Raw genomic sequence first — 21,793 nt, 5'->3', positions numbered from 1 at the left:
GGCAGAATTCTTTATTCTGTGTATTTTTCCAAAATGTTCTTTGTTGTTTTTAGGGCAGTAATAACAGAAGAATTCAAAGTGCCTGATAAAATGGTTGGATTTAGTAAGTATCCACGTTATATGCTTTTTCCCTGATTCCTGTCCCTCGTGTTCATTGCAACCCCCTTAGCGTGTCTGTCACCTGTAGCAGAATGCTCTGCACACTGCGTTCTTCAGAGCCCCAAAGCGCTGCCCCAAAGCGGGACTCCCTGCGGGAATGTTGGGCCATGGGCTCCCCGCCGACTTCAGCTGGGGTACCTTTCTTGTCTGCTGTGTTTCACGCACAAGTTCTGTGGCTCGCTGGTTTGTTGTGCCGTGAGCCAAGTATAAATGTTTGTTGCGTTAATGAAGTCATCTGCGCATGGTTAAATGTGGAGTAAGGGGCATATCCTGACCCTGTTTCATCTGTTTCAGTTATCGGCCGGGGAGGTGAGCAGATCTCACGGATTCAAGCAGAATCTGGTTGCAAAATTCAGATTGCCTCAGGTAAGGGCTGATTTTTCATAGATCTCAGTGTGGTAGAAACCAGTCTTTATTACAAAGTTTTTCAGACGTAGTACCTCTGCCTGTTGCTTAGGAGTCTGTAGGGGCTTGGTAAGTACATGCGCTGGCTGTTTTCCCTGCAGTGGAGCTGGCCTCCCAGGTGAGAACCAGAAAAACCAGAGCAGAAGCAGGTCCTGGCGAAGCTGCCCGTCTGGCCTCTGGGGAGACAGACCCTCTGCAGCTCTGGGCCCAGTGTGGTCCCTCCCGAACACCTGCTGGTCCCGGACCTCTGTTTTCTGCACCAGAATGTGATGTCAGGCAGAGTGGGGCCTGGAGGAGTGCTGCTGTGGCTCTGGGCTCACTGCTGGGGTCTGCTCACCACCCCCCTGGAGTTGGTGGTCCCTGCCCTTCATGGGAAGGGGCCGGCTGGAGGCTCTGGCTCCGTGAGCATGTGTGAAACACAGCTCAGGACCTTCCCCAGTGGGGTCATTTTGACCACGTGAGATGGAGAGACACACACTGAGGAAGAAGAGTTGTTACTGTCATTTATAATTTCATCAACTGAGTTCGACCGCTTTCCACAGCAGAGGACAGGATTTAGAGGACATTTGACGACAGAAATGTTTGTCATTTTAAAAGATACTTCTATAGTGTCTCGAAGGCAGTTGCTGCTGTTGGCCATTTGTCTTTCATTTTTTTGAACATGAATTTTCAGAGGCAGGTTTTTGTTGTTGTTGTTTGTTTATTTTTAATTGGAGGATAAGTGCTTTACAGTGTTGTATTGGTTTCTGCCATACATCACCATGAATCAGCCATAGGTATACATATGTCCCCTCCCCCTTGAACCTCTCTCCCGAGGCAGTTTTTTTTTCTAGGAACAGAAAAAGGGTCCTGTGTGGTGTTGGAAAGTAAGGTTTTTTTCCCTCTCGTCAAATGGCCCAGAACCAATTCCACATGGATGTCACTGTTCCCTTGGCATATTTGTGCGGTTACTGGTAATAACTCTGATGTGCATACCATTAAACTCCACACTAGTGTGCCTCAGAGCTGCCGGCAGGTACCCTTTAAACTTCACTGCAGGTGGACAAACTGAGGAGCAGTGGGTTAAGTGACTCTGGCACTTACTAGCACACTCGTGGGTCAGGTATGCAGCTGAGGCTGGTAATTAGGACCAACGCAGAGCCCACGGCTGCATCCTTCCCACTGCCCCCTGCAGGACTTGTTTTTATTTGGAGAATCCAGGCTGGAGCTCCCAGCTTCATATTCTTTCTGCAAGCGGGAGCAGACTGTTTTTCTGGGAGCTGGGGCTTCTGTGGGGCTGGTGTAGAAACCAGCCCGAGAGAGACAGTCTATACACAGAGGCGAAGGCGCACGGTTGCCTGATGCCCACCAACACACCTCGTCTTCTTGATTCTTCTTGTAGAGAGTTCTGGGATTCCAGAGAGGCCCTGTGTACTTACCGGAACCCCAGAAAGTATTGAGTAAGTTTATTTTATTTACTTTCTCCTTTTCACTCTTCTTCCTCCTTCCCCAGCCGGGGAGAAATGGAAGGGCAGAATTGTTACTGAATACTGTCGATCTTTGCCGCAGTCTGGCCACGAAACGCAGATGCTTCCTTAGAGGAGGATCTGGGAGGTTGCCATGCCAGGGTAGTTGTTCTGTTACCTTAAACACAGAAGGCATCACCTGTGTTTTTCCAAACCCTACAGAACTTCTCACAGCTGCCATAACACCTGCTTCCTAAAGCAGGTCCTCCAGAGTGTCCGTTCACCCTGCCTGAATGCTCTCATTAACTCACTTCTTCCTTGTTAATAACCTCCTTTACCTGAGCAGGTTTGGATCAGTTAAGCCTCTCTCACTTTGGGAAGCGTTGAGAATCCTGGCATCAGGTCTCTTGCCTGGGGCTGGTCCCATCGCCCTTCTGATGTCTGTGAACCCAGTGAGTCTACTCTTGGTGGCCGTTGCCCCGCTCAGAGGGCCCTGTGGACCAACCAGAGGGTGTTTTGCCTCTTGGGGCCCTGAGAGCAGCCTTGGGACAGGCCTTGCTCTCACACACACATGCCCAGAGACCTGTACCAGATGCGGGCCTCCTAAGTCCCAGAACCTCCTGGGAAGAAGGAGGTGCTCACCCCGAGTCTGCTCCGTCTCCTCTTCCCATCTCCCGAGCAGCGTCGCGTCTGGGGACAGTGGTGCTGAGATTATGTCTGGCTCAGTAGGTAGGGCTGTTTTATTGTTTCCCTTTCTCAGGGAGTCTAGATGAGTTTAAATTCTCTTGTTCTGCTGTAACATTGCAAGCAGTGAACCAGAATAAACACCACTGGCAGGTGTGCATTAGAGGGCAAGCAGGATGCTTTCGCTGGAGTCAAGGCATTTTTCTTCCAGCGCAGGTTAATCTAGTACACAGGCAAAATATTAAAAAGCTGCTGTAACTGAGAAGATGCACACGGCTGACTCTACACAAAGGCTCAGGACTGCAACAGGCAACATCCATTTCCTGCCGTTCACCTTCTTCCTCCTCTTCTAAACATTCCTGCTTCCTGTTCTGCCCAAGCAGTCGAGGCAGCAGGGTTATAACTTGAATAGAAAACCTTTTTCTTTGTTTGCTTCAGTGCGCAGTACAGCCAGCCTGTTCAGTAGCTATTAAAGGAACCACAAAATAGAGCGTACCTGGTGATTCAAAGAACACACACTGCAGGTAACAGCCAGGGGAGATTCTGGTGCAGAAAAGGAAATTGGCCGGACGGAGGCCTCAGTAGGCTGGGCTGCACTGCTTCACCATTACAGTTTCCCTCCCCTCCCCCGCCATCGCCCCCGCTGTCTCCAGGTACATCAGCATACCATTCCAGGGGAATGCAGGCTTTTGACCATCCGAAAAGCACCAAGTGGGTGTACATGGCCCTGCAGTTGAACTGGGGCCCTGCCTCCTTTTCTTCCCCACCCTTGAAACTGAGCTAGTGACTCTTAGCCCTAGCTGAAAAGTCACCCAAGCAGTCTGGTTGGTTATGGAGAAGAAATTCGGAGTTTGAGGGTTCAGATGACGACTACTAACCCTTGCTTTCTTTCTTCCATCCCGTCTTTCTCCTTGCTTTCTCTTCTGCCCTTATTTAACCACCGTCCGTTGAGCGTGTGCTCTGTGAGGAGGGTTGTGCTGGACTGGGGCGCAGAGAGACGCAGGGGGATCAAAGGTAGGCTCTGCCACCGAGGCTGCTGACGTTTGCATAGGAGACAGGCGTGTGTGTGGCATGCACACGAGACACAAGGGCAAGGGCAGACGTGGAGGGGCTGTGGTGGGACGTTGCTCTTGTGGTGTGTGTTGCTTTCAACTTCCAGCCCGGTAGCGTGGCGGATGGCAGAGACCTCCCAGGTAGTGGGGGCAACAGCTGGAGCTGGCTGGAGGGCAGCCTTGACCCCTTCTTGTGTTTCCCCGGTGCTGTTTGTCCCTTCCCGGGCGCCCAGAGCATTCCCTTACCCACTAGTTCTCTTGTTGTTCTTCTCCCTCCCAAAGACAAGCCAAACGGCTCCTGGGGCAGATCGTGGACCGCTGTCGGAACGGACCCGGCTTTCACAATGACGTTGACGGCAATAGCACGGTCCAGGAGATTCCCATCCCTGCGTCAAAAGTGGGTCTGGTCATCGGCAAAGGCGGGGAGACGATAAAGCAGTTGCAGGTGCGTGACCCCCGGCCAGCAGCACTTCAGCGGGCCTTCACTGCCTTCATCTTCCCAGCTCGGGGGGTTTGGTCATGGCTCTGGCTGGCCCGAGCTGGGCTGGCTGTGCACCACGGTGCCGGGCTCCCCCCGAAACCTCTGCCCGAGGGCTTCCACACTTCTGAACATTTACTGTGGCCAGGCTTGATGCCAGCTGTGACACCAAGGCCTGGGGTCCCCCTGAACGGGCAGCACCCACTGTGGCAGTGAAGCCCTGTAGAGACTCTCAGATGAAGATCCTGTGTCCAGAGCTAGCAGCACTCCTGCTCATTAGCTGCCAGGCCGTGGGTGCAGTTGTGCACTTTTCTAAGGCTCAGGCTCCTCTTCTGTAAGAGCAGGGAGGCACTGGCCTCACTGCTGTCATGAACTAAAGTAATGCCCGTTATCTTCATTTATGTGAGACCCTGAGCGAGGTGCCCACTACTGCATAAATGCCTCATGAACTGCTCTGAGCTCCAGATTCCCTCATCTGAGACATGTGGGGCCAGGCGTGCTTTAGGATTTAACGCCCCCAGCAAGTTCCGGGGCTGCACTGCGTAATCAGATGGAGATTTCCATGGCTGAGCATAGTAATAGTCACAGTCACTGAGAGGAGGACTAGAAGTATGCTTCCGTGAGTTTGAGTTAGTTTTGCTGCCAGATTTCATTAGGAGCAAGCTGTTATTTCAGGGCTCAGGGCCTTTGAAGTTGCAGGTCAGGGTTGTGGCCTGTGTGCTGTCGCAGAGCCCAGTCCTCGGAACCAGAAGGCTTTCTGCTGAGGACCTGTGTGCCCCCACAGGAGCGGACTGGCGTGAAGATGGTCATGATCCAGGACGGCCCATTGCCCACGGGAGCAGACAAGCCCCTTCGCATCACCGGAGACCCGTTTAAAGTTCAGGTAGGAGAGAAACCGTGGGTCAGGCAGGTCCCGGGTGTGGTGGCATCACTTGGTGGTGTACTTGTTATGTTTTATGTCATTTGGGAAATTGTAAGGGGGATGGCCCTTGATTTAAGGATTTAAGGTAAGCTATCTTCTCACTCCACGTTTGAGGGTGAAAAGAACTGAATCATGCTGCCCAGTACCAGGGCCGCTGGCCACAGGCGGCTGTTGGAATAGTTCAAATTGAATAAAAAGCGAGTCCTTTATTTACACGGGCCCTGTTTCAAGTGCTCAGAGCCAGCCAGTCCATGGAGGCTGTGGCAGGGGCAGCGCATGCAGAGAGCTTGTCCACAGCACAGACGATTTTGTTGGCTGATGCAACTCTGATCCGATGCAGTTTCTGATGCTGACCTGTGATCAGCTCAGATGCAGGCTCCGTGTGGCTTTTGTTTGTTCTCTCGACCCATTTCGACGAGACAGCTGGCTGAGGTGGGAGGTGACTAAAAAGATGCCCGGACCACGGAAGGCACGTGCGTGCCGTCATCGCAGGCACCCCGTGTGCCTCCGAACACCGCCCCCAGTGCCGAAAGCGGGCAGGGGCTCAGGTCTCAGTCATCCAGGGGCTCCGCCCTCCAGCTCTGTGACTGTTGGCAGGAGTGGGCATGGGAGCATGTCTGTCCCCGTGAGACACGAACGCTCGTTTTTCTGCCGGCCTTCGCTGCATTTTGAATCTCTCCAGAGCGACACACCTTGGATCCAGCCTGGCAGCAACAGCTGTCCTCTGTAGGGGATCTGGGGCTGTGAGCTGGGCGAGGCTACCAGTCTCTGACAAAAGATTTCCCCTAGTTCTTAACACTGCCGTTCAGCTGAGCTCAGGTGATGGTCCCTGGTAGATATCATCTGATAACACTTTTTTCTGGTCGGGGTCTTCATATAAAACAATGATTTGAAAACAGGATTGAGGACAGGTGATTACAGTGGCTGCTCTGCTTAAGTTCCGGTCAGCAACGCGGCCCTTCACGCCCGCCCTTCACTCAGCCCCCTCAGGTCCCCCAGAGTTTCCAGCCTCTTTAAATGTAGAAAGACTGTACCTAACCCTCCCGCACTTGGCTCATCCAGTCCAGCCTGTGGCCTCCACTGCTGTGTGTCATAGAGCTCTTTGGATGGAGGGAAGAACTGGCTGGACAGCAGAAAAGCCACCTCCCAGAATACCTCCACTTTTTCCTTCGCTAGTGGAACATTTGGCTTTTGTAGGAAAGGTACCTGGGCAGAGAGCTTATTTCATTGATGTTTCATGAATTTGCAAGAAAATTATTATAAAGGAAAGTTTTTAGTATTTTTAATTTTAAAACTTTATTTTTTATTTGGGAGAAGCTGTCTGCTGTATTTAGGGTAAACTATTCTTTGGGTTGTTTTTTTTTTTAATTTTCCAAATTTTTTATTATGAAAAACTGCAAATATAAAAGTTGAAAAGATAGTGTAGTGAACATCTGAATACCCTCAACCTGCTTATACCATTTGCGTGTGTGTGTGTGTATATATATATTTTTTATTTTTTTACTTTGCCATTTGTGAGTAAATGGGAGGTACCATGTGACTTTTCTGGGCTTCCCAGGTGGGTCAGTGGTAAAGAACCCCCCCACCAACGCACAAGATGAGGGTTCAACCCCTGGGTTGGGAAGATCCTCTGGAGAAGAAAGATGGCACCCCAGTTCGAATATTCTTGCGTAAAAAATTCCGCGGAGAGAGGAGCCTGGCAGGCTATAAGTACATGGGGTTGCCAAGAGTCAGATGCAGCTGAGCACACGCGTATGGCATTTTGCCTCTAAATCCTGCAGTGTGTATCTCCTAAGAATAAAGCTCCCTTTTTTATTAGAAAGCAGCCTAGGAAAATAGTAGTAATACCGTGACATCATCTTAACAGTCAGTCCGTATTTCAGTTTCTCCAAATGTCCTTGGACATTGCTGTTTTGGTTTTTCTTGTTGTTTGATTTGATTTTTCCAGAACTCTGACCCTTTCTGGGTTCCCACAAGACCTTGACTTGTTACATGTGGTTGCTCCTTCGCCCCGGCTCCTCTGGAACTGGTGCTGGCCTGGGCGGGATGGACTGACTCAGGGACCTCCAGGAGGAGAGGACCCTGGATATGCCTTAGAGATGGTCAGGTGTGGGGCGTGGGCTTGCCAGTTGGGAGGAGGCACTTGAGCTCCGCGAGCCGGCAGGTATTTGTAGGCTCCCGGGCTGACCTCTTGCCTTGACCTCCCTGGAGCTTCTCTGCTGAGAAAGCTACCCCACAGTCAGAGCTCTCAGATACCGCCTCTTCCTGCCAGAAAGAGATGGCACACTGGAAGTATAGTGGGACGACCATAATCGAGTTCTGACCCAGCCCGTGTGTGCTGACCCCCCTGCAGCTTTAGCAGACAGTGAACCCCTATCTGTGGACACTTGAGATTTGATATACATGCCATGCTGCTCGCCAGCAGCCTGCCCCTGTCCCAGGTAACAATAAGAGTCATACAACACAGTGAGTTCTCCCACAGCTGAGCACCTTCTGAGGCTTTGAGCCCAACATAAGAGGGTTTAATCTTTCACCTGGTGTCATGTGTTTTTTCAGGGCTGTTTTCCTTAATGCCTTTTATCTGTATTTACGCAGCAAGCGAGAGAAATGGTCTTAGAAATCATCCGAGAGAAAGACCAAGCTGACTTTCGAGGTGTGCGCAGTGACTTCAGCTCTCGAATGGGAGGAGGCAGTATAGAGGTATGCTCGAGTTACAGGTTAGTAGGCAAGCTTAAGGTTGAAGGCCACGTTCTGTTAGCATTCAACCTTGAGCAAGTTATTTAACGCCTATCTCATCTGCAGTACCCAATAAGTATGCTTGCTTCCCTGGGGGTGTATGGAACGAGTGTCAGCTATAGTGAGGGATGCCAGCTGCGTACATTTCAGGGACTGGAGTCTTTCCCCTGGCTTGGGGTTGTGCTTCAAGGCTTACCCCACTGCCCAGATGAAGACCCAAGTCCAGGTTCTCGCGGTGACCTGTGTTGTGATTGTATCTAACCCCAAGCCTATTTTACTGATGAGGTGGAATGGGGTTGTAATGCATCCTTGATGTTGCTACAGCGTGAGTGGATCTTGCAGACATGATGCTTGATAAACTCAGCCCAAATGCAGAAGGTCAGACATCATGTGGTTCCACCTACATGAAGCGTCAGACTAGGCAGAGAGACAGAAAATAGCATAGAGGTTACCAGGGCAGTGTGGTTTCACAGATACCGACTGCTTATTGGAGTGATGAGAGGGTTTGGGGCATAGGCGTCAGCGATGGTTACACAGCACTGTGATGGTATTTAATGCCGTTGAAATGTCACGTTTACAGTGGTTAGAGTGATAAGTACTATGTTACATGTATTTTACCACAAAAGAGTGAAGGACCATGTACCAATGTGTATGGTACATTTATGCTTATTTCATAGAATTTGGAAGATAAATCTTAAATGTTTTTAAAACTCTTTATCAGGTTTATTCTTGCTTTACTTCATTTTTGTAACTATGTTTGATCAAGTCTCATACCTGCTAGATGCATTTAATGGACAGGAATACAGTCATCAACCACAACATTTTTCCTAAGAGGAAAAAAATATGCTTTATGTATCATTTCCAGCAATGTGTTGTAATAAAAGTCATTGTATGTATACACACTTACACCAGACTTGCAGAAAAGACAGGTTTGCAGGGAAATGCTGATGAGGTTTTGTTTCTCTGTGCTCAGGTGTCTGTGCCTAGGTTTGCTGTCGGGATTGTAATAGGAAGAAATGGGGAAATGATCAAAAAGATCCAGAACGATGCCGGTGTGAGAATTCAGTTCAAACCAGGTTGGTTTTGATGATTCTCGAAATCTTCAGCATTATGAAGAAGTAAAGAACACCTCACAAAACAAGGTCTTTGTTTTGTTAGCCAACTGTGTGTTCTTTACTCTCTCTCTCACCTTTTCTCTCTTTAGCAACATTCTGTTACCAGATTTCCAGTCCAGTTTCCCCTCCAGCCCTCATTTCTTTCTGTGGATTTGCTGGCAGGGTCATGCTTCATGTACCAGAACACACTAGCCCAGGAGTGTCCAGGCCTTTTTCTTTTTTTTCTTTAGATCAGTAAAAGTTAAGGGAGTAGGGTTCAATATTAGCATTTCCAGCTTTTAATTTGCTAATTAAAGATTTAAGAGCAAACACCTTATTTTTTATTTCATAAAATTAAAGATAAAACCATTAAAAAAAAAAATATTGTCCTTCCCTGGTGGTCTAGTAGTTAAGGCTCTGTGCAGGAGGTCCCAGGTTCTATCCCTGGTCAGGCAACTAAGGTCACACAAAGCACCGTGGCGTGGCCAAAAAAAAAATCTTAAGGACAGTTAAGTGTTACAAATTTACTTTTATGAGCAAAATTATCTACAGCGTCTTTATTTTCCTCATCTCTCTGAAAACGGGAAAACATGATAGACATACTTGGAAAATATGGCCATAGCTCAGGTCTGTTTTCAAGTTTAGTTTCTGTGATTTTTTTTTTTTTTTTTAACATTTATTTATCTGGCTACGCTGTGTCTTAGTTGCGGCATGTGAGATCTAGTTCCCTGACCAGGGATCCAACCTGGGCCCTCCGCACTGGTGGCGCGGAGCCCCAACCGCTGGACCACCAGGGAAGTTCTGTGATACCTCTTTTAAACGGCTGTAATTGCATAATGAGGTTTGACAGAGACCGTGCAGAAAGATGTAGCCATGCATGTTTCCCTGCCTAAAATGTGTCCTAAATGTAGAGATGTGTTCTTATTATCCCTTCAGTGGTGGTAGGAACACTGACTGCAAATCAGATTGATGCTTGTTTCCTCCTGAAGCAGGGCTTTTCCTAATCCCATCTCTCCCGTCTTGTTCCGCAGATGACGGTATTAGTCCAGAGAGAGCTGCACAGGTGATGGGGCCCCCGGACCGATGCCAGCACGCAGCGCATGTCATCAGCGAGCTTATTCTCACAGCACAGGTGGGTCCGCCTCTCCAGAGTTCTCGTGTCTCACCCTGGAGAAGCACCCTGGAGCAGTCGCCTCCTCTCAAGTCCCATTTCTAAAAACCGGTACTCTCGTCAGTTACCTCCCTCCAAGGTTACAGCCAGCAGCTTCTCTCTGTCTGTCTTTTAACTGCCTTCATTTTATTTTTTCCCTGCCAGTTTATTATTATTATGCCTTTTTATTATTGCGGAATCTAGATTGTCTTCACAAAAGTAAGTTCCTGACTATTTAAGCCACTTGGAGGAGTCATAGTGCAGCCGGCCGGGTTTCGAACAGTCGGGCACACCCTATTATAAAACAAGTCAAGTCTGCTCTTAGCAGGCACTTCGTTATCGGCCAGAATTTTAAAGCTGTCTTCAGGCACCAGAGTCCGCACTCACGTTCACATTTCTCTGGAATGAGAGCGGGCTCACGTGACACCGTCCCCCACTGTGTAGCCCGTACTCCCCATTGCTCTGGGGAGCTGTTGTAGCTGCTGGTCGGTTGTCATGCCATGTCTCCCAGGTTTGTAGGAAAAGTCAGAGCAGTAGGAGCTGAAGAAAGAAGCAAAAGGTTAGAAGCCATCATCCCAGCTCTACCATCTTTCATGTGGCCTTTGGCAACCTAGCCATTGAGCCCTTCTGGGCATAGTTTTCTCAGCAGCAAGCCAGGGAGGTTGTTTGTACCTGATGGTACACCCCACATGATCCCCTGAGTCATCTGGGGGTGTACCTGTTGAGGTTACAGATCCATGGACCACCACCTTCCCCACCGCCCCACCCCAGATTCCTGAATCAGAATATCCAGGAGTGGCTTGGGCTGCCCATAGTCCCCAGGCAGTTCTTAGGATGAGGCAGGTTCAGAGAAGAGTCATGGATTCCTGTCTGACATCCTTCTTCGTGGTAAGAACTGATGATCCCGGAACTGCAAAGCTGTGAGATGAGGAGGAGACAGCCTTGTCTCCCAGAGCCCAAGGCATCCGCTTGTAGAAAGTCGGCTGCATGTGTGCGTTCTCATGTAGATCCCTAAATCACCTTGTTTGCTGGTCGTCTGTCGCTCATAAAAGCAGAGTGCAACAGGAGGCAGTCGTCAGCTCGGCTTCCTGCTGGTCTAGATTCCCGGTAGACATTCGGTTCACTCTTGGCCCACAGCAGCCGGTTCACTTACTCTGCGCTGTGTCACGAGTCTGTTGAGCTGCCCCTTCCCTGAAGGAGGTCTCAGCTCCACCGGGTTTGCCCTCAACATTGAAAAGATTTTCAGGGCTGCCGCTCCTGAGCGCCTCACAGAATAGAGGCCGGAATGACTGCTTCACCCTGGAGAGAAGGGGGTCTTCCTCTCTTGGCCGCCGGATGTAGGCCTTCTGTCTGCTGGGCGAACAGTAAGAACACATCGGAGGCCCCTCCAGCCCCAGACCACGGGCGGGTGTGCCTGGCTTCCCCTCCCTCTTTTGAGGAATGAGATAACCAGTTTTGGTTGATTTGCTTTTGTTTTTAACCCTTTTATTCCTCTTGCTGGTTGGATTGCAGGGTGCTGTGCTTTAGCCGACCCTTTTCAACCCCATGGACTGTAGCCCGCCAGGCTTCTCTGTCCATGGGGCTTTCCAGGCAAGAGTACTGGCATGGGTTGCCATTTCCTCCTCCAGAGGATCTTCCCGACCCAGGGATTGAACCAGCGTCTCTTAGTTTTCCTGCATTAGCAGGCAGGTTCTTTACCACTAGCGCCAACTGGAATTGCAAGGTAGTCTGACTCTCAGAGCAGTGTCTGAATTGTTCTTTATAGCAAACCCTTGTCGGGGGAGGGCCTGAAGTCATCCTTGCCACTCACATGTCACTTTCAAAAGCCCATACGTAGCTCTTCAGGCTTCTGGTAGGCTCAGCACTGAGAAAACCAGCTCCTGATACCTGTAGACTGGGGCCCAGTGATTAAAACTCCCAGATCAGGGCTCCGGGCTTCAGACCTCGGGCTTTCTACCTGACTGCCTGGTTTAGCTGGGTGTGTTGGTGCTGTTCATGTAGCCACGTGATTTGTCTGCGCACGTCTCCTCGAATGTTCCTGTGATTTGTGTTAATCCTGGTTTTAAAGGAGCACGTCAGAATCTGAAATGTGGGAGAGGTGCTCGGGTCCTGACGTGTGGCTTTGACCGTGTCCTGTCGCTCAGCCTCCTCCCCAGAGAGGGAAACTCGTGCTGGAGGCAGCGGGGAAGCACCACTTGAGCTCCGCTTTCTTCCAGGAGAGAGACGGCTTCGGAGGCCTGGCAGCGGCCCGGGGCAGAGGCCGCGGCCGCAGCGACTGGAGCGGGGGCACCCCCGGCGGCGCCCAGGAGGTGACCTACACTGTGCCGGCTGACAAGTGTGGCCTCGTCATCGGCAAAGGTAAGCGGTGCTGCACTGCTCAGCCTGAAGGCAGACAGGCCGCACGTCCAGTGCCTCCGAAGCACGAGGTTCACGCCGTTTTCTACCCTTGACCAAAGGGGCCAGGTGCGAGGCTTCTGCTGCCTTCCAAGGCACCCTCCTTGCCTGGGCCTTCTCGTGAACGGGGCAGAGCGAGTACTTCATCACCGAGTGGAAACAGATGTTGTATAAGGGAGACCAGCTGCCTGCTGAAGCAGCCTGGGTTGTTGGAAAGGCACAGGTGAGGGGACCCTGACTGTTTGTCAGTGGACTGATTGGGGATTAACTCACTTGCAAGGAACTTGGAGGAACCATTCAGATCATTTCTTCCAAGAAGATTGCTTTCTGACAAGTGCGTCACTTTTTGCCTTACTGGATTTGGGTTTTTGGTCTGTATTGATGAAACACGTGAAAATGACTTTTATCTTTTCAGTATGTTTACCATGAGTAACAGACACCCTGTGGAGGGAAATAAAAATTGGTTTGTTAGTTGTTTCTAGGCATTTTAGAGAACATTAGGTAAGAAGCCCTTGTTACTGGCTAATGTGGCTGCTGCTTCAGTGAAAGGCAAGGGAGAGAGCAGGCCGGGCTCTGGGCCATCTGAGCTGGCCCGGCAAGAAAGGCTGCTGAGAGCAGGTTTGGGCCTCTGAGGCAGTAGGCCCAGCTTCTCCGCCCTCTAGGCAGAGCCCCTGAGCTGGCAGGAAACTCCTGTTCAGCACCGGGTGTTCTGTTTGCTTCTCAGTTCATTTCTTTTGTACGTATCTGACAACATATGGAAGATATAAAAACCATTTTCTCCCAGAGTTTCCCCAATTTCTGTGATCACCAGGCATCTTCTAGCCGTTGGAGGGGTGCTGGCATCCCACGGAACGCGGCCCAGGGACATCTTCACCCCCAGAAAGCCGAGGCTGCCGAGGCTAGTGCCCCCGAGCTGGCCTTCGGTCGTCTCCCAGAGTCCGTTCTGGGCCCTGCTCTCAGACACTGTGTGTTTTATGCTCTTTTAAAACGTTTTATCTCCTGTATCTGTGCTGTCTCTTGGTTATTAACCTCTCAGAGGTGGGAGGAATGACGTGAGTTTGTTCTGATTTTCTGGCAGGGCATATTCATGCTGGGAGGTGTTCAGTGGACATTGTTAGCTGCCCAAATGCTGCGATCATTCAGACATGTGACCCAGACCGTCAGCTGGCCTACTGCCATGACGTTAAATCCAGCTGACGCCTTGGAGTTCGAGAGTCAGATCTCGGTTTTTCTGTGCTTTTGGAGAACGGTCATGTCAGTGAAGGTTTCATGGGAAGTGTCTTCTCCAGAGCTGGCGGAGCCTTGCTGTTGGTGCTGTGACAGTTGCTTGTAGTCGGTGATGCCTCAGCGCTCACAGGACAGCCTGTCTGTCCTCTGTAAGGTCCTCCTGAGTGGTCCCCAGAGGAGGGAGGCGGCAGAATGCAGCAGTCACAGATGCTGTGTCCTACCGCTCCAGGAGCAGCCTCAGGAAGCCAGGATGTATTTCGCTGGGGCGGTAGCTGGGGTCTTTCTATAACTCCCTCCCCACAAGGGCTGGGTCTGAGGTCTTCCTGTTTCCTTGGGAATGGTGCCGGGGTGAGGGGCGCCACCCGCAGGCAGGCCTGCTCCCACCCCCCCACCCCCCACCCCCCCACTACAGCCCTTGGACAGACGCTGCGCCTCCCTGGGCCCCTGCTGGATTTCCATGATAAATACAGCAATGGTGACAGATAGTGTGGCCAGCCCTGCTCTTGTCAGCCAGGCCTTTTAGCAGGTTTGATTAATTGCTTTACGATTTCACGTCCGGCCGGGGGGCCACTGGTGGGTCGCTTCTGCCCCCCATCAGGTGGAAGAATGGAGCAGGCTGCTGAATGTGCCTGGAGACAGCCACCATGTGCCAAGCTGGTGACCTCATTTTGCAGGAAGATGAACTTAAATTAACTCCTTCCGGCCCCTTGCAGTTTTTCGGTGCCTCCTCACTGTATTAGCATGCGCCCGGCGCCTCGGGGAAGAGTCTGGGGCTGCAGGCCCGAGTGCCTGACCTGAAGGAGGGGGCTGCTGGCTGGGCCTGCGAGTTCTCAGTCCCAGGCATGCATGCCCTTTCCTGCTCTTGGCTCCGGGACCAAGCGGTCTGGGCAGAAGTGGGATGTGCAGTGAAGGGTCTCCCACCTGTTCTTAGCTCTTCATCAGTCCCCCCAAACGCTCTTGCCTAGGAGCGAAGCTGCTTACCTTTCATGATGCAGAGAAGAAAATTCACAAGCTGTGGGTAAAGGTCAGTAGTTTGGGGGCCGGGAGGGGCTTGTACCAACCCGGAAGTAGAGCGAAGCTGCTGAAGACTTATGACTTTCTTGCACTGGCTAGCGCTGCCCCCAGGACCATGTGTTTGCTCGAGGCAGAAAATGCAGGGACGCTGTGCTTACACTGTAGCAGATCTTCAAGAAAGCCATCCATTCAGCCTTTGGGTCAGCTGGGCTTCTCTTTTTATGAATTTCCTTTTAAATTGAGCACCACCCTAAACCCAGCTAGCATCCTGCCCAAACTGATGCTGAGCCAGGCTTTCCTGAATGCCCACAGCCGCCTGGTTTCCTTCCTGTGATGCCAAGGGCCGCTCACGCTGCCTTCAGGGAGAACGGCCAGACCCAGGCCCCATCTTGGCTCCCGGGCCCTCGTAGACTCCCCTGGTGCTTTGAGGATGAGATGAGACAAGGTGCAGGCCGTGCCTGTCGATGGGGCCCCTTACTCACCTTCGCCTTGATGCTTTGTGTACATGTGGGTTTCCAGCCATGCGGGTGAGGGGCAGGCGGGTGAGGGGCAGGCTGGGGAGTGAAGGATTGTGGACACATTAGTATGAAATGACAGTTGGAGGTTAGTTTTGACTCTGGGTGGGGAGGGGTGACACAGAGACTGGCCTCTAGCCTTCGCTTTGATCCTCTGAGGCTCCCTGGTACCCTACTCCAGATTTTATACAGACTGTTCTCCTCCAGTTTTATAAAATCCTGTGCTCCACATTCTCCTTGTATTCTGGCTTTACCCCACCCCAAAGAGCAGAGCGGATCTGTAAGTTCTGTGAAATTTGAAAAGAAGAATCAAACCATTGTTACCCCGGTGGAGCTTTTGTTACGCAAATTTCATTAAGAGACTGGGACTCTCCCAGATTTTCAAAGAGTCCAACTACATTTTCGTTAGCCCCACTCCACCCAGGCCTCTGTGACCCCCATCCTCAGCCTGCCTCTCCGTCTAGACCCGCCCCCGCCCCCGGGGAACACAGAGATTTGAGAAGCGACAGGACGGGGAGTTAAAGGCCGGATGGGCTCTGGGTGTCGCTGGGCCTGTGGCCGTCTGTTTGACCTGTGGAGGGAGGGGACCAGCTGTGCGGTGACCCCCCCCGCTGGGGCTGAAGGCCCCCATTGTGCCAGGGAGGGGCCACCGGCTCGCCATCCTTGGGCGGAGAAGGAGGGAGCGCCTTCCCCAGCTGAGCTCACTGTGTGTAAATCTGCAGTCCAGGGCGCCTCAGCCCAGGACAGAGACAGGGACCAGTGGCTGCTCCATGGGCTCCATACCTCAGCCTGGCTCAGAAAGCAAGCCCAGCTTCACCGCAGAAGTCTGGTTTCACAGGTGAGACAGCCCTAGAACCATTCTCAAGCATAAGTGGACAGGACTTGTCAACTCTTAGGACGAGCGCTGGTGGGCGGAAAGCTCCCCCTCCTCCTCTGCGAGCTCCAAGCTTGGGGTTTGCCGCAGTCGCTGCTTACCCTTGTGTCTGTCCTGCCGCCCACAGGGGGCGAGAACATCAAGAGCATAAACCAGCAGTCGGGAGCCCACGTGGAGCTTCAGCGGAACCCGCCCCCCAGCACCGACCCCAGCCTGCGGATATTCACCATCCGGGGGCTCCCTCCGCAGATCGAGGTGGCCAGACACCTCATCGATGAGAAAGTGGGCGTACGTACGCGGGCCCTGCCGCCGGCTCGGGAGTCGCGGGGGTTTCTTTTGTCTGTCCGAGGTACCTGCTTCCCCCCAGAACCTCACACTTCCTGGGCCTCTGGGTCCTCCTGTGATGCAAGGGCCGCAGCCCCCTCCCCCTGTGCCGAGGGGCAAGGTCACGGTGCAGGGACACGGGCCAGGCCCAGACGCGCAGGGTGCCCCTGGCCACCACTGCTCGGCCCGAGCCGCGGCCCCGCAGGCTAGAGGAGCAGCCGGGCGGCAGCCTCCCCCAGCTCTGCCCCTGGACCCCCACGGGCCTCGCCCTGGTGGCCAGCCCCTCAGGCAGCGTTCATTGACTCTGGCTTTAGTTTCAGGCGCCTCAAAGCAGATAAAGAAAGGGAGTGTTGATGGAGGACAGATGGGCCACTGCTCACCTCAGAGGGGCCGTAGAGTGGCAGAGAGAGCCGTGGGCCGGCCTAAGTTGACGGGAGAGTCCAGCAGGTTGGTCCCTCCCCCAGGGCGGCACGCCAGGGCAGGCGCGGTGGTGCAGGACTGGCGGCGTGGCGCATCGCCACCCAAGGGGCAGCAGCCGCCCCGCAGTCAGGCCCTTCCGCGGGGAAGGAAGGCTAGTGAGTGCCGCAGGGTGCCTTTACCCCACGAGTCTCTGTCTCCCCGGAGGCTGTGGTTCGTCCTGGGGCGGGCCTGGGCAGAGGGCACCGGTGCAGCCGGCGGGCAGTGAGAGTTCCCTCTGTGCCCTGACAGGGGACCAGTCTCGGAGCTCCTGGACCCTTTGGACAGAGTCCCTTCAGCCAGCCGCCTGCTGCACCTCATCAAAAGTGAGTCTTCTGCACCTGTGTGGACTGCGAGAATTCCCTGCCCACCTAGGAGGCCCTCCTTTGCAGCTATTCTGGGGATGCCAGCCAGAAGCCCAGGGTGTGGGCAGAACCCATCCCCGTCATCCCTCTGGCCTGTCCATGGCTCACTGACCAGAGCTGGGCTGAGAGCCTGCCCAGAGGGCAGAGGGTCCCCTGGCCTGTCAGCATCCCCAGGGAGGGCTTCCCGCCCTGGGCTGGGTTGGGGAAGGGAGTCTCTTGTGAAAGCCCTTCCTGTGTTGGGTCTTCAGCTCTTGTCTTTATTTTTCCCACTTTCTTTCAGCACCTTTCCTCCAAGGAGCTCAGGGTGCTTCCCAAACATTGCTGCTAAAGTGAACGGAAACCCCCATAGCGCCCCTGTGAGGTGGGTGGCCTGCCTTCACTCTGCACATTGGCTTCTCGGGAGACCTTGGTGCTGGGGGTGGGAGGGGATGACTCTGGTGGGGAGGGGGTGGGGGGGTGACTGGTGGGGAGGGGGTGGGGGATGACTCTGGTGGGGAGGGGGCGGGGGATGACTCTGGTGGGGAGGGGGGTGTGCCCTGGCCTGGAATGAATGGCCCTTGTCCTCCGCAGTGGTCCTCCTGCCTTTCTGACCCAGGGCTGGGGCAGCACCTACCAGGCGTGGCAGCAGCCCACACAGCAGGTTCCAAGTAAGTGATTCGGGAGGAGGCAGGACCGCCCCCCACCCCCCAGACAGGCCTCCTGGGGCTTGGGGCACGTCTCCAGCTGGGGGGGACCTGGGCCTGAGGACTCCTCAAACCTTTCTGTCCCACCAGCCCTGTCCTCCTCAGGGCTGCAGCCTTCACTCCTGTTCCCTGCCGAGGGTCCGAGAGGCCTGCGGTTTGGCCTGAGTGCCCCCGCCCCGCACCCCACCCGCCCCACACTGGGTGCCCACCCGCTCTCTCCCTCTGGTCTCCAGGCGGCTTGGCCTGAGTGCCCCCGCCCCACACTGGGTGCCCACCCGCTCTCCTGCTCTGGTCGGCAGCTTGGCCTGAGTGTCCCCGCCCCACACTGGGTGCCCACCTGCTCTCCCGCTCTGGTCTCCAGGCGGCTTGGCCTGAGTGCCCCCGCCCCACACTGGGTGCCCACCCGCTCTCCTGCTCTGGTCTCCAGGCGGCTTGGCCTGAATGCCCCCGCCCCACACTGGGTGCCCACCCGTTCTCCCGCTCTGGTCTCCAGGCGGCTTGGCCTGAGTGCCCCCACCCCGCACCCCGCCTCCCCTGCACTGGGTGCCCACCTGCTCTCCCCCTCTGGTCTCCAGGCGGCCTCCTCCCTGTCTTCTTTTCTGGCAACATCTTAGGAAGGGACTCTTTCTATCTCCTGAACTTTCAGAAAACACAGTTAGAAAATTTGCTCTCTTAAGAAAACTGATTGTAAAAGAGAAAGAGGTTGCTGGAGGCACACCCACACCCTCTCTCCAGCCTCCCATCAGCTTCAGGGACTCATTCTTATGAGTTCTGTCGCTGGTAAAGCTTATTTTTCATAGGCTTCCCCCATACCCCCCCCCCCCCCCCCCCCCCCACAAAAAAGAGCCAAAAGCCCCACGAAATTGCTTACCTTAGGTTCTTTTGTTTTCGGACATCTGAAGGGCCAGCCTGGTGGTGTTTGGAAAGCGCTCTTCAGCGCCTTGGCAGGCTTCCCTCGGTGCCAGGCCACTGGACATGCTGCAGCTTTGCTCTCAGGGGCTGGGCCCAGGGTTCCCCCCACCCCCCAGCAGAGCGCTGGCTGTGAGCCCTGCCCCAGGCACCTGTCAGATCCATAGCTGGAGAAGCACCCAGGAGTCCAGAGCCTGGCTGGATGGCCTTAGGCGTATACCCCCTTCTCTGGGGCTCCATTTCTTTTGTCAGTGAAATGAAGGATTTGGATTTGATTTCTAAAGTACATGTGAGCTCTGACACTGCATGGCTGTGTTTTTTACCTTCTCTTCCCTGGCATTTTCTCAACAAAACGTTTTACACGTGCAGAATATCCTTAAGAACTCCACCACGAACACCTTCACACCACCCAGGTTCTTCCTCCCCATTGCACAGTGCTCGCTCTCCCCACAGCCCGGCACATCTCCTTTCCTCCTGTTCCACCAGAAGGCACCCCCAGCGTGGGAAGCGGCCTGGGTCAGGGCTCTCCCATGCCCATCACCCAGGACAGAGAACTGGGGAGGAGCCCCTGACTGGTGAAGCTCTCCCCTAAAGCTGCAGGGTTCACGTGCATCTCTGAGGGCCTGGGGGTTCCTGCAGAGCCCACCCTGCTGCTGCCCCAGGCCCAGGTGGGTAAGGAGTCAGCAGAGGCACGTGGGCCGGGGAAGCGGAGCGCAGCTCGTCCTGGTTCTTCAGCAGCTTCATCTGTGCTGTCGCTTGGTTTACTCGGGAATTGAGAACTGATTTTGGCCTGTGAAATCTTGTTGAGAAGAAAACCCCGTTGCCCACGCCCCCCATGTCTGAGCAGGGTGCTCCCTCTGCCCCGTTCCTCACGCCTGGCCTTCTCCGATCGACAGCCTCCTGTCATCAGCGTCCAGGTCCGAGTCTGGTCCTGTCATGGTGGTCCTGCCCCGGTAGGGTGGGGGCTCTTTCCCCAACCCGTGCCCCTCTCAGTCCTCAGTAAATTAACTCTTGGGGAAAGCATTTGACCATGAAACCTGATTTTGAGTATGTCCTTCCTGCCTGAGGATGAGATGGTTGGGTGGCATCACTGACTCAATGGACATGAGTTGGAGCAAGCTCCAGGAGTTGGTGATGAACAGGGAAGCCTGGTGTGCTGCACTCCATGGGGTCGCAAAGAGTCGGACATGCCTGAGCGACTGAACTGAGCTTCCCACCTGCTGCAGGCGGTGATTCTAACCAAAGGAAGGACATTGGTGGGGCCTTCACAGGGGGACACACAGGCCAGCCCTCAGCAGAAGAAAGGTCCCACCTTGTCTGTGGTCAAGTCTAGTAACCGCCCCCCCCCCCCCCCGCCGCCGCCTGATGCCCCAGACTGACTGCTGCTGCTCTGCGCCTCCCACCCCAGCCTTTCCGCACCCAGTAATTCAGAGAGGAGGGCAGGGGCCACCCCACACACGTCCTCTACCCACCAGCCCACCCTGGACAGTGCGAGGCTGGGTGGGGGTCAGGTGTACGTTTTGGCGTCAGTCCCTCGCTGCGTGTACTTCGTCTTGTCATCTTGAGCAGTTTCTGGAACTTTCCCTATGTGTCTCCTGTAATTTTCTCCTTGTCCAGAGGCAGCCATCAGTCTTTGAATAGAAGGGGCAGCGCAGGGGAGTAGTCAGTGCCGTTTGGACTCTCTGTCCATCTGAGGGCCAATCCAGGGAGCTGCAGACAGCGCTCAGGGCCTCAGGCTCCGGCCTCGGAAGCCCAGGTCTCTGACCCAAGGGAGTCAAGGCCGCTCCTGCTGCTTGCCCCAGCCTCACGGGGCTCAGTGGCATCCGCCCCCGCTGGCCTGGGGGGCCCTGCCAGGGGTGGGCCTGAGCCGGCCTGCCTCCTTCCTCCCAGGCCAGTGAGTGAGTGCGGAGAGCAGGGCCCAGAGCCCTGACTGCCTCTGTGTTCTCTGCGCAGGCCAGCAGAGCCAGCCACAGAGCAGCCAGCCTGACTACAGCAAGGCCTGGGAGGACTACTACAAGAAGCAGAGTGAGTGCTTCAGCCTCTGCACAGGGAGGGGCCCGGAGCCCATGGCCCCGTCACCTTCGCCACGTGCCCTGTGTGCGTCCATCTGGGCATCTACCTTTGTCTGCTCCACCCACCCCAACCCTGTCAGCGAGACGCGCGGGCGTCCTTTGCCTTCCTCCCCTCCTCGATCTTCCCTTTCGGGCTCCACACGGGGCAAGCCCCAGCCCGGGCTGTCCATGTGAGAACCCTTGGTTAGACCCAGACCGGCCGGGGGCTGTTGACTGTCGGCCGCCTTGCCACCCGGCCGCTGCCCGGCTCTCCCTGGCCATCGCGGGCACGTGAGACGGGGAGGAGGGAGACTCAGGCTGCGAGAGGCACTGAGGCCGCGGGAGACTCTGAGGCTCTTCTTCCAAAGCAAGCTCTTCGTTGTGCCAGTTTTCTCCACTAAGCCAGTTTTTTTAAAAAGAGGAGAAAGCTTCATAACGGCAACCCCCCAAAAAAACCTGCTGCAAGTGGATCATTGCAGGTGAGTCCTGAGCCCTCCGTGCGCATCCCACAGTGCCGGGCCAGCGCACTCAGGTGTGGCCAGAAGAGGCATCTCGTGTCTTGAGTCTGAAGGGTGTCACTTGCTGCTCTGAAGAGCGCGGGTCAGACACTGTCAGAGAAGCAGCCATCCTGTGTTTGCGATCGTTACCAGGTCCATAGCCCTTCTAGGGCCGGGGCCTGGTCAGCGGGGTCACCGTCGCCTGGAGCAGCCAAACCCCCCCAACCCCCACGGTCCAGATTCTGGACCCCCCTGGGCTGCGATGCCCTGTGCAGGCGCGCGTACACACCCCCGCCGGGGCACCCACTTCCTCGCCTTCCCTTCTCCCACTCTGGCCCCGGGCACTGGCAGGGAGCTGG

General features: G+C 54.3%; 1 protein-coding gene across 9 annotated transcripts in view; it reads left to right on the top strand.

The window, feature by feature from the left end:
- Positions 1-21,793, top strand: part of FUBP3 (far upstream element binding protein 3) — a 47,748-nt gene that overhangs the window by 23,438 nt on the left and 2,517 nt on the right. For 8 of the 9 annotated variants that reach the window (XM_027966275.3, XM_027966276.3, XM_042245520.2 and 5 more), the window contains 14 exons: positions 54-103; positions 454-525; positions 1,946-2,003; positions 4,028-4,190; positions 5,008-5,106; positions 7,741-7,845; positions 8,855-8,957; positions 10,007-10,107; positions 12,342-12,483; positions 16,277-16,437; positions 17,182-17,255; positions 17,575-17,655; positions 17,865-17,941; positions 20,840-20,911. In XM_027966275.3, coding sequence (XP_027822076.2) covers positions 54-103; positions 454-525; positions 1,946-2,003; positions 4,028-4,190; positions 5,008-5,106; positions 7,741-7,845; positions 8,855-8,957; positions 10,007-10,107; positions 12,342-12,483; positions 16,277-16,437; positions 17,182-17,255; positions 17,575-17,655; positions 17,865-17,941; positions 20,840-20,911 — 1,358 coding nt within the window. The remainder of the gene's footprint in view (positions 1-53; positions 104-453; positions 526-1,945; positions 2,004-4,027; positions 4,191-5,007; positions 5,107-7,740; positions 7,846-8,854; positions 8,958-10,006; positions 10,108-12,341; positions 12,484-16,276; positions 16,438-17,181; positions 17,256-17,574; positions 17,656-17,864; positions 17,942-20,839; positions 20,912-21,793) is intronic. The other variant, XM_027966277.3, reaches the window with a different exon arrangement.

Source organism: Ovis aries, chromosome 3 (assembly GCF_016772045.2).
Source record: "Ovis aries strain OAR_USU_Benz2616 breed Rambouillet chromosome 3, ARS-UI_Ramb_v3.0, whole genome shotgun sequence".
Taxonomy (NCBI): Eukaryota; Metazoa; Chordata; class Mammalia; order Artiodactyla; family Bovidae; genus Ovis; species Ovis aries.
The sequence above is the reverse complement of the archived record's forward strand: the minus strand, read 5'-3'. Positions and strand labels throughout refer to the sequence as shown.